Genomic DNA, 12,530 nt, shown 5'->3' with positions numbered 1-12,530 from the left:
CTATTGTTAAAAAGCACAAAATACGTACCGACAGAGCGCGAGCCCAGTACCGCAATCTTGCGCTTCTTGCACAAATGCTGCGCCCCAGACGTCATCGCTGCAAAAAGCAAAGGAGGCCCCGCCGTTGCGTAAGCACCACGTGCAATTAACCAACGACGTTGCTGCATGGCGCAAAGAGCAGCACAAACGGATGCGGCCGTGCGCGACGGCTGGGAGCGTGTGTCGGCATGGGCATCGTTGCTGGGTGTAGAAGAAGTAGAGGGACGCATTGTGCTGGATGCGCACCGCGACGAGGCCCAAGTGCGGCTCGATGTGCAGCGCAGTTTCGGCGGCGCTGCACCGCACGTCCAGGCGGCGCAGCGCGCGATGCTATCGGCGCTTGTGGTAGGCACGCTGCGCACGTATCCGCACCTGCACTACTATCAGGGCTTTCACGATCTCGTTGCGCTTCTAGTCGTTGCTGCCGGCGATCCGACACAATGGACTGACGAGCACCGCGCGACGATGCAGGCCTGCACCGACCGGTTCGCGCTGTTCCTTGTGCGCGATAGTATGGCACCGACCATGGCACCTGTCGTGGGCCATCTCAAGATTGTGCGCAACATTTTGCGCGCCGTAGACTTGCCGTACGCTCTCGCGCTAGAGCGCACCTTTGCGCCAGGGCACATGCTTGTCGCACTCCCTTGGGTCCTGACCATGTTGGCCCACAATGTGCGTAATGTCGCGCATGCGTGTAACATCATGGACTATATCCTGCGCGAGGGCGGCCCCGCGGGCATACTATACCTAAGTGCAGCGCTGCTGCACGAGCGCAAGCCCGCGCTGCTCGGCGCTGCTGCTGCTGAGCACGTCGCCTACATTGAGGACATGGACCCTGCACTCGTACATACAACCCTTGCCACGCTTGAATTGCTGGACGACGCGATGCTCACGCGCTTGTGTACGAGCGCATCGGAACTGCGCGCGCGCTTCCCATTAGATTGCCCCATCGTGCGCGCCGACAGCATCATAACAGAGAGCAGCGTCCTTGCAACATGGGGCCAGCGCACGCGCACTGACGCGCTGGCCCGTGCGTACGCGTGTGCATCGCTCGCGCCCATCCGCGACAATGGCCCGTGGACGCCGCCTGCAGCAAGACAAGACAATATCCGTGTGCGTGCCCAGATGCTACATTCACTACGGCGTACACTGATCATGCCGCGCACCTACACATTCCTTCTGCTGTCGAGCATGTCGCTCGTGTTTGGCGGCAGTTTTCTCAGCGTGCTCCTCGCGCTGCACCTGGCGCGCGAGTGGAGGCCATAGAGCGAGTGTAGTTTAGTCATGCGTCTAGACCGACGTGGAGCGCCGCTGCGTCGCGCAGTCAGTCTACCATGATGAATCTGACGCTGTATACGACACGCGCAGGTACGTACCCGTGCACACACTCATTCTAGTGCTCATCCTAGATGCGGATGGCAGCCGGGTGTATGCCAAGTACTTCCAGCCGCCGCAAGAGACGCTGCAGGAGAACGGTGCGGCGAATGCGGCATTCGCACAGACGCTACCCCCCGGACTCGCGCCGCTCATCGCCAAGAACCCATACCAGACACTGAAAGAGCAGCATGCGTTGGAGCACGCCGTGTGGGAAAAAGCGCGCCGCGCGTCCGGTACGTTTGGCGCGTTGCTTGTGCACTGACAGCAGGCGATCTCTTCCAGTACGATAACAATCTCGTTCTTTTCAAGGCATCCTACGACATATACGTAGTTGTGATTGCGCCGGAGCGCGAAAACGAGCTGATGATGCACAGTTTCCTCGGCTCGCTCCACGATGCGCTCAATGTGCTCTTGCAAGGCCAGATCGACAAGCGCACGGTGCTGGACAATCTGGATCTCGTCACGCTCGCTATTGATGAGTGTGTCGACGATGGGTACGTCTTTTGCCGCTCACCCCAGCATCATTCTTGAGACGGACAGCGCCGCGATTACAAACCGCGTTACTCGGCCACGTGCAGACGCGACGGAGGTCCAGATCACCGAGCAGAGTACGTGGGCCCACTACTTACACCAGCACTCATGAATGCCTACACCAACTTCCGCGACAGGTACGCCATCGCCCGCCTGACCCCCAGCTTTGCCCAGCGTCTCGGTGGCCTGTAGTCCCAGACGCGCTTATCACGTGACATGTACGCGTTGTTTATTCGGGCCAACACCGCACGCATCGCGTCACGACTACGATGAGCGTGCCGCAACGCCGACCGCTGCGTGAGCCGTTGCAATCGAATGCAACGCGGCGGAATACGTCGGTAGATACTTCTGAGAAAAGCGGGTACCTAGCTAAACTGCGCCCTATTGGGCGCATAGAGCGCGCGTCGCCCGCGTCGCCGAGTCCAACAGGGATTGCTGCGAATCCATTTGTGCGTGCGAGTCTTGCGCGCGACGAAGAAAAGGTTGAGGAGAAGGCTCCTACCCCCCGTGCATTTGGCAAAGAGTCGAGTTTTGCGGCTGCGAAGCGCATGTTTAGCGCCGATGCGGAGAACGAGCCACGGGGGAAAAGTGCTGCGCCGAAAAATGCACCCCCCCAAAGCACTGCTGCCAACGAGACATCGCTGCCGACGATGCGCCTCGCGCGCCAGAGTCTTGCTACAGCGCCCAAAGACACTGGCCAAGCGTACGAGTACCTATGCCACTGCAGCGAAGCGCAGCAGTGGATCGAGTCGTGCATCGGCGAGCACCTTGGCGGCGACATTGCCGACATGGGCGAAGAGATGCGCAACGGCATTGCCCTCGCCAAGCTTGCCAAGCACTTTGAGCCCGAGTGCGTTCCGCGCATCTTTGTCCATCCGCGCCTCCAGTTCCGTCACACGGACAACATCAACTACTTTTTCCGGTTCGTCGACAAGATCCGCCTCCCCAACTGCTTCCGCTTCGAGCTGACCGACCTGTACGAGAAGAAAAACTTTCCCAAGGTCGTCTATACCATTCACGCGCTGAGCTGGTTCATGGCGCACCAAGGCCGAGCCGACAAGGTCGACGACCTCCTCGGCAAGCTCCACTTTGACCCCACGCAGCTGAGCAAGACGCAGAAAAGCATCGATACCGCCGGCGGCACGATGCCGAGCTTTAGCGGTGTCGGCCAGGCGCTTGCGCAGGAAATGGGCACGCGCACCGCCGCGCGCAAAGTCGACGCCGACTGGATTAAGCCGCGTCATACTACGCCAGCTTCTCCCGCGCCGCGCCCTGTCGACACACGCGCCCAAGATGCGCTCGCACGCACCATGGACGATGAGCGCAAGGCCGCGCTTCATCGCAGCATCCAAGACGAAGCGCGCGCGCGCGCGCTGCAGCTTACACAGGAACGCGAGCGCAAACGCATCGAGCAGGACAAGGAACGCGAGCGCGAGCGCCAGGCGCGCCAGAGCGAGCGTGAAAAAGAGCGCGAGGAGCGCCAGGCACGCCTCGATGCCCTCGGCCGCGAGCGCGAGCTGCAGCGCGAAGCGCGCGACAAGGAGCGCGACAGCGAGCGCCAGCGCAAGCGCGCCGACGACGAAAGCGAGCGCGAACGCCAGCGCAAGCGCCGCGAAGAAGAGTACCGCCGCGAGCGCGAGCGCACGCAGCGCGAGCACGAGACACTGCGCGCTAAGGAAGCGCTGCTTGCCGAGGAGCGCGACGCGCGTGCGAAAGAGCGCGAGGCTGGCGAAGCGCGACTTGAGCGCGAGCGCGAGCGCGACGCACTGCTTGCGCAGGAGCGCCGCGACAAGGAGCGCTTCCAGCGCGAGCTCGAGTTTGAGCTGGAGCGCAAGCGCCAACTTGAAGAGCACGCGCAGGAGCTCGCCAAAGCGCGCGCAGAGACTGCCGCAGCCGAAGAGCGTCTGCGCATGCTCGCCGAGGACGCCGCGCGCCGCGAAAAGCAGGAAAAAGACAAGGCGCTTGCGGCGCTTGCGGCGCGCCTCGGTGCGGCGGTGCGCGGCGCCCAAGCGCGCCGTGCTTTTTCCACCATCCGCGCCGCATTGCACGAGCGCAGCAGCGCGTATACACCCATCCAAGCGCAAGTCCGCGGCGTGCGCATGCGCCAGCAGCTAGCGAGCGAGCGCAAGCGCGTTGCCGCACTTGTCTGCGGTCGCATGGTTGTCCAGCTCCAAGCTGCCGTGCGCGGCGAGCTGTACCGCCGCGCATTCTACCAGCGCTTTGAGACGCTCGACGCTGCCGAGCACAGTATCGAGCAGTTTCAAGCGCACGCGCGCGGCGCCCTTGCGCGGCGGCGCATCTTTGCGCTGCTCCTCCAGCTCGAGCGGCACATGGGCGTGTTTGTGGGCGTCCAGGCCTCTGTGCGCGTGCTGCTCGTCCAGCAGCGCCTTCTTGGCAGCGTGCAGTCGCTGCGCTCTGACATGGTGTGCGTTGTGCACATGCAGGCGCAAGCGCGTGGCGCCATTGCCCGCCGTGCCTACGCACAAATGCGCGCTGCCTTTTGCCATGCCGCGACGGTGCGCTCCGTCGAGCGCATGCAGACGTCGCTGCGTGCTGCGCTTTCGCGCCGGCGCCACCAAGCGCTGCGCAAAGAAATCACCAGGGTGCAGCCCGACTTCACGCATGTCCAGGCTGCGGTGCGCGGCATGCTTGTGCGCCAAGAGCACCGCTGGTGGACGGCGCATCTGCACGCAAGCGAGCCCGTAGCCGTTTACTTGCAGTCGCTCGTGCGCGGCGTGCTTGTGCGGCGTGCCTTTGCCCGGAAATGGGGCCACTATATTGCGCACCGCCACGACATTATCCACGTCCAGGCGCTTGTGCGCGCGCGAAAGCAGGCGCGCGACTATGCGCGCCTGCGTGCGGTGCATCCGCCGCTCGCCGCCGTCCGTGCGTATGCGCATTTGCTCGACAACAGCGACGAGGTCCAAGAGGCGCTTGCTGCCGAGCGTCTGCGCGCGGACATTGTCCAGCGCATCCGCGAGAACAAGGCGATGGAGTCGGTCGTCGAGGGCCTCGAGACCAAGAATGCCATCCTCATCCGCAACAAGATGGGCATCGAAGAAAAGGCGATGCAGCGCACGGAGCGCGGCCTCCTGGGCGTCGGCGAAGTGCGCCACAAGCACTCTGTTCTCGCCGACGCCAACGACCCGTTCACGGAGCTCGCGCGCGATCGCAGCAGCACGCGGCGCCGCGCGCTGTACGAGGCGCTCTTTTACCTTGTCCAAACGCGCCCCCAGTACCTGGCCAAGCTCCTCGTCCTTACCAACGAGGCGCAGGCCATCAGCGATGAGGACCGCGCGCAGTTTGAGCAGACGGTGCTTGCCATCTTCAACTACGCGAGCCAGCCGCGCGAAGAGTATTTGCTCTTGAAGCTCCTGCAGCGCACCATTGTGGAGGAGCTCGCGAGCGTGCCCGAGCTCGGCGCGTTTGTGCACGGCTATGCGCCGTTCCACCGCCTCCTTGTGCACTTTAGCCGCGGCGTGCGCGAGTGTGCCTACCTCGCGCAGCTCTTTGGCCCCCTCGTGCGGCGCATTGCCGAGGAGCGCGACGTCGACATGGAGATCGATCCCAGCGTGCTGCACCGCCAGCGTGTCGAGCACGAAGAGCGCGCTACCGGGATGCGTGTGCCGCAGCCGCTCCTTGTCGACTTTGACGAGGCACTCAACGATCCACACACCCGCACCGCCTTTATCCGCCACCTCCAAGCGCTGCGCGAGATTGCCGACCTCTTTTTGCACGCCCTCTGCGGCGCCGAGCCCCAAATGCCCTACGGCATGCGCTACATTGCGCGCGAGCTCCATCATGCGCTCATGGCGCGCTTCCCCGACGCGCCGCACACCGACATTGTGCGCGGCGTCGCTGCGATTGTGTACCAGCGGTACATGCATCCGGCCATTGTCGCGCCAGAGAGCATCTCGGCAAGTATCCCGCTCGTGGAGGCGCTGCCGCGCAAGAACCTCGCCGCCGTCAGCCTCCTCCTCCTCCAGATCGCGCGCGGCGTGCCGTTTGGCGACGACCAGCCGTGCCTGCAGCCGCTGAACGAGTATGTACTGCAAAATGCGCCGCGCGTGCAGCACTGGATCCAGCACCTGATCGATACCTGCCCTGACCCAGAGCTCGTCTTTGGCACGGACGAGTATACCGACGCGGCGAGCACACACGCCCCTGTGATCTACGTCTCGCCCAACCAAGTGTACGCCGTGCATCAGCTTTTGTGCAATAACCTCGCAAATCTAGTCACGCGCGCCGACGACCCGCTCCAGGCCATGCTCAGCGAGCTTGGCGCGCCGCCCGTATCGCACTCGAAAGAGCTCGACACTGCACGCAATGCCGAAATCATGCTCGAGCTCTCGCGCCGCCTGACGGGCGTTGAGGACGTGCACGCCGAGGCGGGCGCGCTCTTTGTCGAAACCAAACGCCTCGTGCTTGCCGTGCTTACCATCCAGACCGCCGACGATCTCTTGCAGCTCTTCCTTGCGCCGGTCACCGAGGCTGACGAGCACGCGTGGGAGGCACAGCTTGCGCGTGGAAACCTGCGCGACTTGCAGCACCTCTCTTTTGCCGAGCTCAAGGCCGCCACGCTCGAAAACATGCTGCGCCTCGAGCAGATGGGCAAGGTGCGCCGCGTGTGGCAGTTTCAAGAGATGCTCGACGCGCTCGCGCGCGATATTCGCAGCCAGCATCGCCGCCGCGCGCACCGCCATGGAGAGCTGGCCATGCTCCAAGGCACGCTCAGCAAGCTCGCCGCGCACAACGCTTTCTTGCATGTGCAAATCACCGAGTATCGCGAGTATGCAGACCAGACGATCAAGACGATGCAGCGCCGCAGCCATCCCTTCACGCTGCCGTTCACCAAGCAGTACTTCCACGTGCGCCATCTCAAGGCGCAGGGTGCGTTGCCGCGCTTTGGCTCGTACAAGTTTTCCGCTGCGCGCCTCCGCGAGAAGCAGGTGCTGGTGCATGTCGACGGGCCCGAGTACATGCTAACCGACCATGTCACGCTCACGATCTCGTGCGATGAGCCGGGGGTGTTTATGATCGGTGCGGCAGTGTCGGGGATCGAGGCTGGGACGCATACGCTCCGTATGGAGGAGCTTCTTGAGGCGCAGTACAACGGCCAGCAGTCGCTGCAGGTTTTGGATCGCGCGGTGACGCTGGATGTGCCGCATCTGGTCCAGCTGATCAATAAGAAGTTTTATACGTAGGCTATGATTCCTAGCTACGAATGTACAATTAGGTATTGTCGACCGACGCGCGGATCTCGTTTGTGAGTGTGTTGATTTGGCGTGCTTCGTACGTGGAGGATTCGTGGTCGTCGAGGGCATGCCACAGAAGATGCAGCGCAAAGTAGGCGCCGGTGCTGTAGGCAAGGACGCGGAAGAGGGGCGGGAAGATTTCCGTGTAGAGGAGTTTGTGTTTGCTAGGTGGGGGGGGGGGGGGGGGAGAAGTAGGCGTGGCTGTGGACGGCGTAGCAGTCGCCGGAGTCGCAGTCGTCGGCGTAGCTGTCGCAGAAGTGGCAGTCGCAGAAGTGGCAGTCGCCGGAGTGGCAGTCGCCGGAGTCGGCGTAGCAGTCGTAGTCGCCGGAGTAACAGTCGCAGTCGCCGGCGCAGTCGTCGAAGCACTGCGTACGCCACTACTCCCTTTCGCCCTAGGCACACTACGCACACTCACTCTGTACGCCGCGTGCAAATGCAAAAGACGGGCCGGACGCATGGTGGAGTGAGGGCTCCTGCGATTTTCAAAAACACCTCCACCATGCATTCTCCTGCAGCGCGACATTGCGGCACGCTCGTATGTGTCGTGTTAAAAGCAAGAAACCTGCACAGCACAAGTGCATACGCCCGTGTATCCCTCGGCGATACGATACACGAGACCGCTTTGGACGCACAGCACCACTGGGACGAGCAATTCCAATTTGAAGTATACGATCATGCGGCTACGGCACCTGCGCGAATGCATGTAGCGTGCTACACGGATAATCATGTGATGATTGGCGAGGCAAGTATCGCATTGGATGCAGTGCTTGCGAGAGGCGAGTACGATTGCTGGGCCCAGCTGGCCCATCATGCACGCTGCATGGGCGAAGTATACATGGAGCTTACATTTTACGCACGGCAGGCAAGCCGCAGTGTCTCGGCACGGCAAGAAAGTGTGTCAGGAGCGGAGCGGAGCGGGAACCGCAGCGTATCTCTATCGCAAGAGGTACATGTTCCTACAGCGCTGCGGCCTAGCCGCGTCGTTTCTCCGACGCTGTATACGCCGCCATTTGCGCAGTCGGCGTCGCAAGGATCGCCGCGTGGGACGCAAGGATCGCCGCGTGGGACGCAAGGATCGCCGCGTGGGACGCAATCGCCGCAGCATGGGAGCATGGGAGCATGGGCATGGGCACTGGGATGGGCATGGGGGTGGGGAAGTGCTACAGAGGGGAGGGCAGAGGCGGCAGAGGCGGCAGCGACAGCACCAGCGACAGAGGCGACAGCGGCGGCAGAGGAGAGTGCCGCAGCGACGGCAGAGGAAAGATTCACGCCAGACACCTCTTCACCTCGTGAACCCTCTGTACCACAGGGCTCTCCGCGAACTGAATCTTCTCGGTCACAAGACCCTCTCTGGCATATCCCTTCGCCACGCCTCTCCCCACAAAGCCACTCGCCGCCCCTTCCTCCACGCCGCGCCGTGCCCACCACCCCACCACGTACCGCCCGCTACAGCCCACCCCCCCCTCCCCGCCGAGCAAGCACGCTCGCCTTTTCCCCGCAGCGCAGCGCACTGCCGCCTCCCTCCGGGATCTCTGCATCCACAAGCATGAGTGCGCTATGCACACCGCCGCAGCCTTGCAGCACTGCACAAGTGCATGCACCCTCCCCGCTCCAGCGGCGTGTCTTCCCCGACCTCCCCCCCTGCCGCCGCCCCAGCACCCCCGCGCAGCTAGCTACACTCCCTGCCCTGCCCCTACTCTTTGACGGCCCTCGAGTGAGGCAACATGTATACCCTGTATAGACGTATATACATCATGCGCCGCGCTTATCGAGCGCGGCGTACATAGTCGACGAAGTGCTGTACTCTGCACCTGGAATCCCACGGAAGCTGGCGTCAGCATCCCCGGCACGTACCGTTTTCGCATATCCAGCAAGGACCGCTTGCAGTCGACAAAGCTTTTGTACGCCTGCTGGCACGCGATCGGCAGCGCGTCCATATGCTCCTGCAGGCACTCTTTCCCAGTATGTCCTTCCTTCACTACACAGTCCGAGCCCGCCAAGCACTCGGCCAAGTCTGCGCGCAGATGATCACACTCACGTCAGCGCCCACGCAACGCACCACACCCCGCATCGTCGGCGGCCAGCATGGCTCGCACGTGGGACAGTCCATCCCGATCACGTGTATATTGTCACCTGCCGAACGTCGTCTCGCCTTTTCGTGGGACCAGCGCCTGTCGGTGCAAGATGGAGCTTACACCGCTAGAACGGCCAGCTGACACGGATGCAACGCAGGACTCGGTCATAATTATGGACAAAGACACGCAATATGAATTTGGAGAAGGGGTAGACAACGCCATGCTGCACCCGCCTCGCACTATCCGCGGCGACGATCCACGGTCCGTCGGCGGCGCAGCGAATGTACTCGACTTTGAAGCACATAGCGACTACCCCACCACCGAAGACCAAGAGCGCGAGACGCGCCAAATCGAATCGGTGCGTACGCTTTAGTATAGCTCACGCCAGAACCTGCGCCAGTGGTCCCAGCAGGAGAAAATGCAGCGGAAACACTCACGGAGAAGCAGCGCGATCCCAATGAATTCGCCGAATGGGCTGGTGCGTCGGTTTAGCACGTCCCTTGCGCGCGTTCCTTCGCAAATACGCAGCGGCACACGCCGCACGGATACCATCCCCGACACCGCCTACGAGATGACGCCTTCGGGCTATGCAAACAATGCAAGCACGCACGACGAGGGCGCCACGTTTACCAGCGTCGGCCGCAGCGAGGACCAAGCGCTGAGGCCCGGCGTTGGGACCCAGGCGTTTGACTTTTCCGGGAACGGTGGCGATCTGGCCTCGATCTCGTTTGACGACTTTAACGATATCAAGGAGCCCCTCGCGGCCGAAATGCCCTATGCGAGCGGCTCTGGCGCCGTGCGGCCCGCGCGGTACGATAGCCCATCTGCTGGGATCCACGATGGGATCATCTCGCCCGTCGATACCAACGACAGCTCCTTTGCGTCTGCCGTCGAAACGCCCGAGCACAGTAATATGGCCATGACCATGGCGAAAATCCGCGCGCATGATTTTCCCATGGTCACTGTTGGGCGCGCGTCCAGCTTACAATACCGCAATAGCCAGCTTCCGCAGCACGAGCCGTCGCTCTCTCCCGATATGTCCACTCGCGCTGCTGCAGCGAGAGCTGCGCGCAGGTACACGGCGAAGAACGGGATCAGCGCAATACCAGAATCGCGCGACGGCGCCGAGCTGGCGGAGGCGGACCTTGCCGCGATGCCCTCCGATCCGCTCGAGTCTCCAGGGAGTACACTGCGCTCTGCAGATGCGCTTAGCACCGACGGAAAGCAATCAGATACTGCCGCTGCTGGCCTCCGCGCTTCGTCGCTGCACCAAGACGCGTACAGCAGACCTGTAGAAAGCATGCGGCTGGACACTGAGCAGCACGAGCTGGAAGCACAGCGCGAGCGCGACCACGCTTGGCTTCTTTCTGACCTCGTCTTTGGCTGCTGTGGGCTCTGCACCACCGACGGCGACGACGAAGAGCAAGCCGCGCGCACAAATCCGATGGAGTAGCATGCGACGGCTGCCATGGCCGGTGCTTCACATTCGTTCCATAATGTAATTAATGCTATCCATACTCTACATGGCCACGCTCTGTACACCGATCCGCGCCAGCTCCTTTTCCCACGCCCATTGCGCCTCGTCTGACGACGAATCCGCATCGCTCGGCATCGACAACGGCGAGTCGTGTGCATCGCCGAGCAGTCCGCTAAGAATCGCACGCGCAAGCACTTGTATGCCATACGCACGCTGCGGCGCATGTGGCGCAAGGTACATGCCGACAAACGGCCAAATGTGTACGCCGAGCGGCCCACGGTGCACATGCGTTTCCAACTGAATAGTGCTTCGCTGTGCCCGCACAGTCCAGTCCATAATGTCGTGGTGCATAAGTTCGTCGCCGCCCCACGTCACAAAAATGCCTTTGCGGAGCCGGACCTTGGTCCAGTCGCCCATGGCGGGGCTCGCAAGCGGCGGCAGTGTGCGTCGCTGGGTGGTAAAGAGCTGTGTGGGAAGAAATACCGCCTCGCTCACGCACGCGCGCTCCGCAACGATCGGCGCTGCAACGATGCTCAGCAGCGGCCGCGCGAGCACTTGGCACAAGGCGCGAACGCAGTGCGCGCCAATTCCTTGCTTGCCAGCGGCAAATGCAGTGAGCGTCGCGTGCAAAGCACTGGCGGGGCCGCCGATGCGGCGCGGCACTTGCAGCGTGCTCATATACAGCTGTGCATAGTGCTGGAGCGCGGCCGGTGAGAGGAAATCGAGCGGTGCGGGCGCGGAGAATGCGTGCGCAGAGGGGCGCAGGTCGGTCAGCGGACTTATAAGCACGGCGCGCGCAGGCATCGGCAGCTGCGACCAGTCGCGCTCGTCTGTTTCCGGTGAGTGCTGGCCAGAGAGACAAAGGAGCATGGACATGAGCAGCCCCGCGCCCGCACTGTCCCCGCAAAACACTATCCTGTCGGGGTCGGCGCGCTTTATGGTGACCAGATCCGCGTAGCACCGCAGACACTGCAGCAGCGGCGTGGGAAAGCGCACACAAGGCGCTAGATCGTACTCCACAGCGACGCAGTCCGCGGCGATCTCGCCGCCGCTTTCGGCGCGCACATGGCCGAGGATGCGCAAAAGCGGCTCTACGTACAGCGCGACGGAGCCCACGGTAAAGCCACCGCCGTGTACGTAGAATACGATTCCCCGCACGGACCGTGTATCCTGTGCGCCGCGAATCCAGTAGGCTTTAAAGGCCGCGTCTGGAGCAAGGTAGGGATGGACTACATCCGCTGCGCCGCCGCCGGTGCGCCACTGGACGAGGGGCCCCATGGTCTCTTTTGCGAGCGCGATTCTTGGCAGCAGGTACGGAAAGTGGGAGAGAACAAAGCGCGCGGCGGCGAGGACAAGCACGGTAACGTGGGAGAGACAGTTTTGCGCAAAAGGCGTCTCTTTCGCTCGTATCCGCGACCGCATCACCATATCAGGAACCATACCGGTGACCACATACCCCACGCCAAACCACACCACATCGAGCAGCTCCACCACAGAGCACGTCCGCAGCACATTCACGAAAAGCGTGACGAGCGCGACGAGGATATCGGTGAGATATACGCCGCCAAGGAGCGGGGTGTTTGAGTGCGTCCCCTGTGTTGGTTTCGCAGTGTGCCAGCCCAGCAGCGTGCACAGATGCCGCGATTGCTGGCCAGCCGAGTATGGCTGCGTGCGCGCAAGATTAGCACATGCCTGGAGCGCCATATCAATCAGGGAACAAGGCACGGTGCTGCGCCGCGGCGCGGCAGATGGAGGTGTGTTTGCGCATGCGGAGCA

At 62.5% G+C, this 12,530-nt stretch overlaps 6 protein-coding genes across 6 annotated transcripts; 3 read left to right on the top strand and 3 right to left on the bottom strand.

Annotated features, from left to right (window-relative positions):
• Positions 1-165: 165 nt before the first annotated feature.
• Positions 166-1,305, top strand: GYP8 (GTPase-activating protein gyp8; the record flags this gene model as incomplete). Its single annotated transcript, XM_056207637.1, has 1 exon — positions 166-1,305. The coding sequence occupies one exon, from the start codon at positions 166-168 to the stop codon at positions 1,303-1,305; it is 1,140 nt and encodes a 379-aa protein (XP_056063612.1).
• A 68-nt stretch (positions 1,306-1,373) lies between these two features.
• On the top strand, positions 1,374-7,151 carry IQG1 (iqgap- protein; the record flags this gene model as incomplete). Its single annotated transcript, XM_056207636.1, has 6 exons — positions 1,374-1,407; positions 1,437-1,649; positions 1,685-1,910; positions 1,936-2,024; positions 2,051-2,128; positions 2,344-7,151. The coding sequence occupies 6 exons, from the start codon at positions 1,374-1,376 to the stop codon at positions 7,149-7,151; spliced, it is 5,448 nt and encodes a 1,815-aa protein (XP_056063611.1).
• Positions 7,152-7,179: 28 nt separating this feature from the next.
• MVES1_002814 (uncharacterized protein) lies at positions 7,180-7,659 on the bottom strand (the record flags this gene model as incomplete). Its single annotated transcript, XM_056207635.1, has 1 exon — positions 7,180-7,659. One exon carries the CDS (start codon positions 7,657-7,659, stop codon positions 7,180-7,182), a length of 480 nt encoding a protein of 159 aa, XP_056063610.1.
• A 1,295-nt stretch (positions 7,660-8,954) lies between these two features.
• MVES1_002813 (uncharacterized protein) lies at positions 8,955-9,139 on the bottom strand (the record flags this gene model as incomplete). Its single annotated transcript, XM_056207634.1, has 2 exons — positions 8,955-9,030; positions 9,057-9,139. 2 exons carry the CDS (start codon positions 9,137-9,139, stop codon positions 8,955-8,957), a joined length of 159 nt encoding a protein of 52 aa, XP_056063609.1.
• A 247-nt stretch (positions 9,140-9,386) lies between these two features.
• On the top strand, positions 9,387-10,730 carry MVES1_002812 (uncharacterized protein; the record flags this gene model as incomplete). The annotated part of the gene is made up of 2 exons (XM_056207633.1): positions 9,387-9,635; positions 9,666-10,730. 2 exons carry the CDS (start codon positions 9,387-9,389, stop codon positions 10,728-10,730), a joined length of 1,314 nt encoding a protein of 437 aa, XP_056063608.1.
• A 66-nt stretch (positions 10,731-10,796) lies between these two features.
• On the bottom strand, positions 10,797-12,458 carry MVES1_002811 (uncharacterized protein; the record flags this gene model as incomplete). Its single annotated transcript, XM_056207632.1, has 1 exon — positions 10,797-12,458. One exon carries the CDS (start codon positions 12,456-12,458, stop codon positions 10,797-10,799), a length of 1,662 nt encoding a protein of 553 aa, XP_056063607.1.
• Positions 12,459-12,530: the final 72 nt, after the last annotated feature.

Source organism: Malassezia vespertilionis, chromosome 5 (genome assembly GCF_029542925.1).
Source record: "Malassezia vespertilionis chromosome 5, complete sequence".
Taxonomy (NCBI): Eukaryota; Fungi; Basidiomycota; class Malasseziomycetes; order Malasseziales; family Malasseziaceae; genus Malassezia; species Malassezia vespertilionis.
The sequence above is the reverse complement of the archived record's forward strand: the minus strand, read 5'-3'. Positions and strand labels throughout refer to the sequence as shown.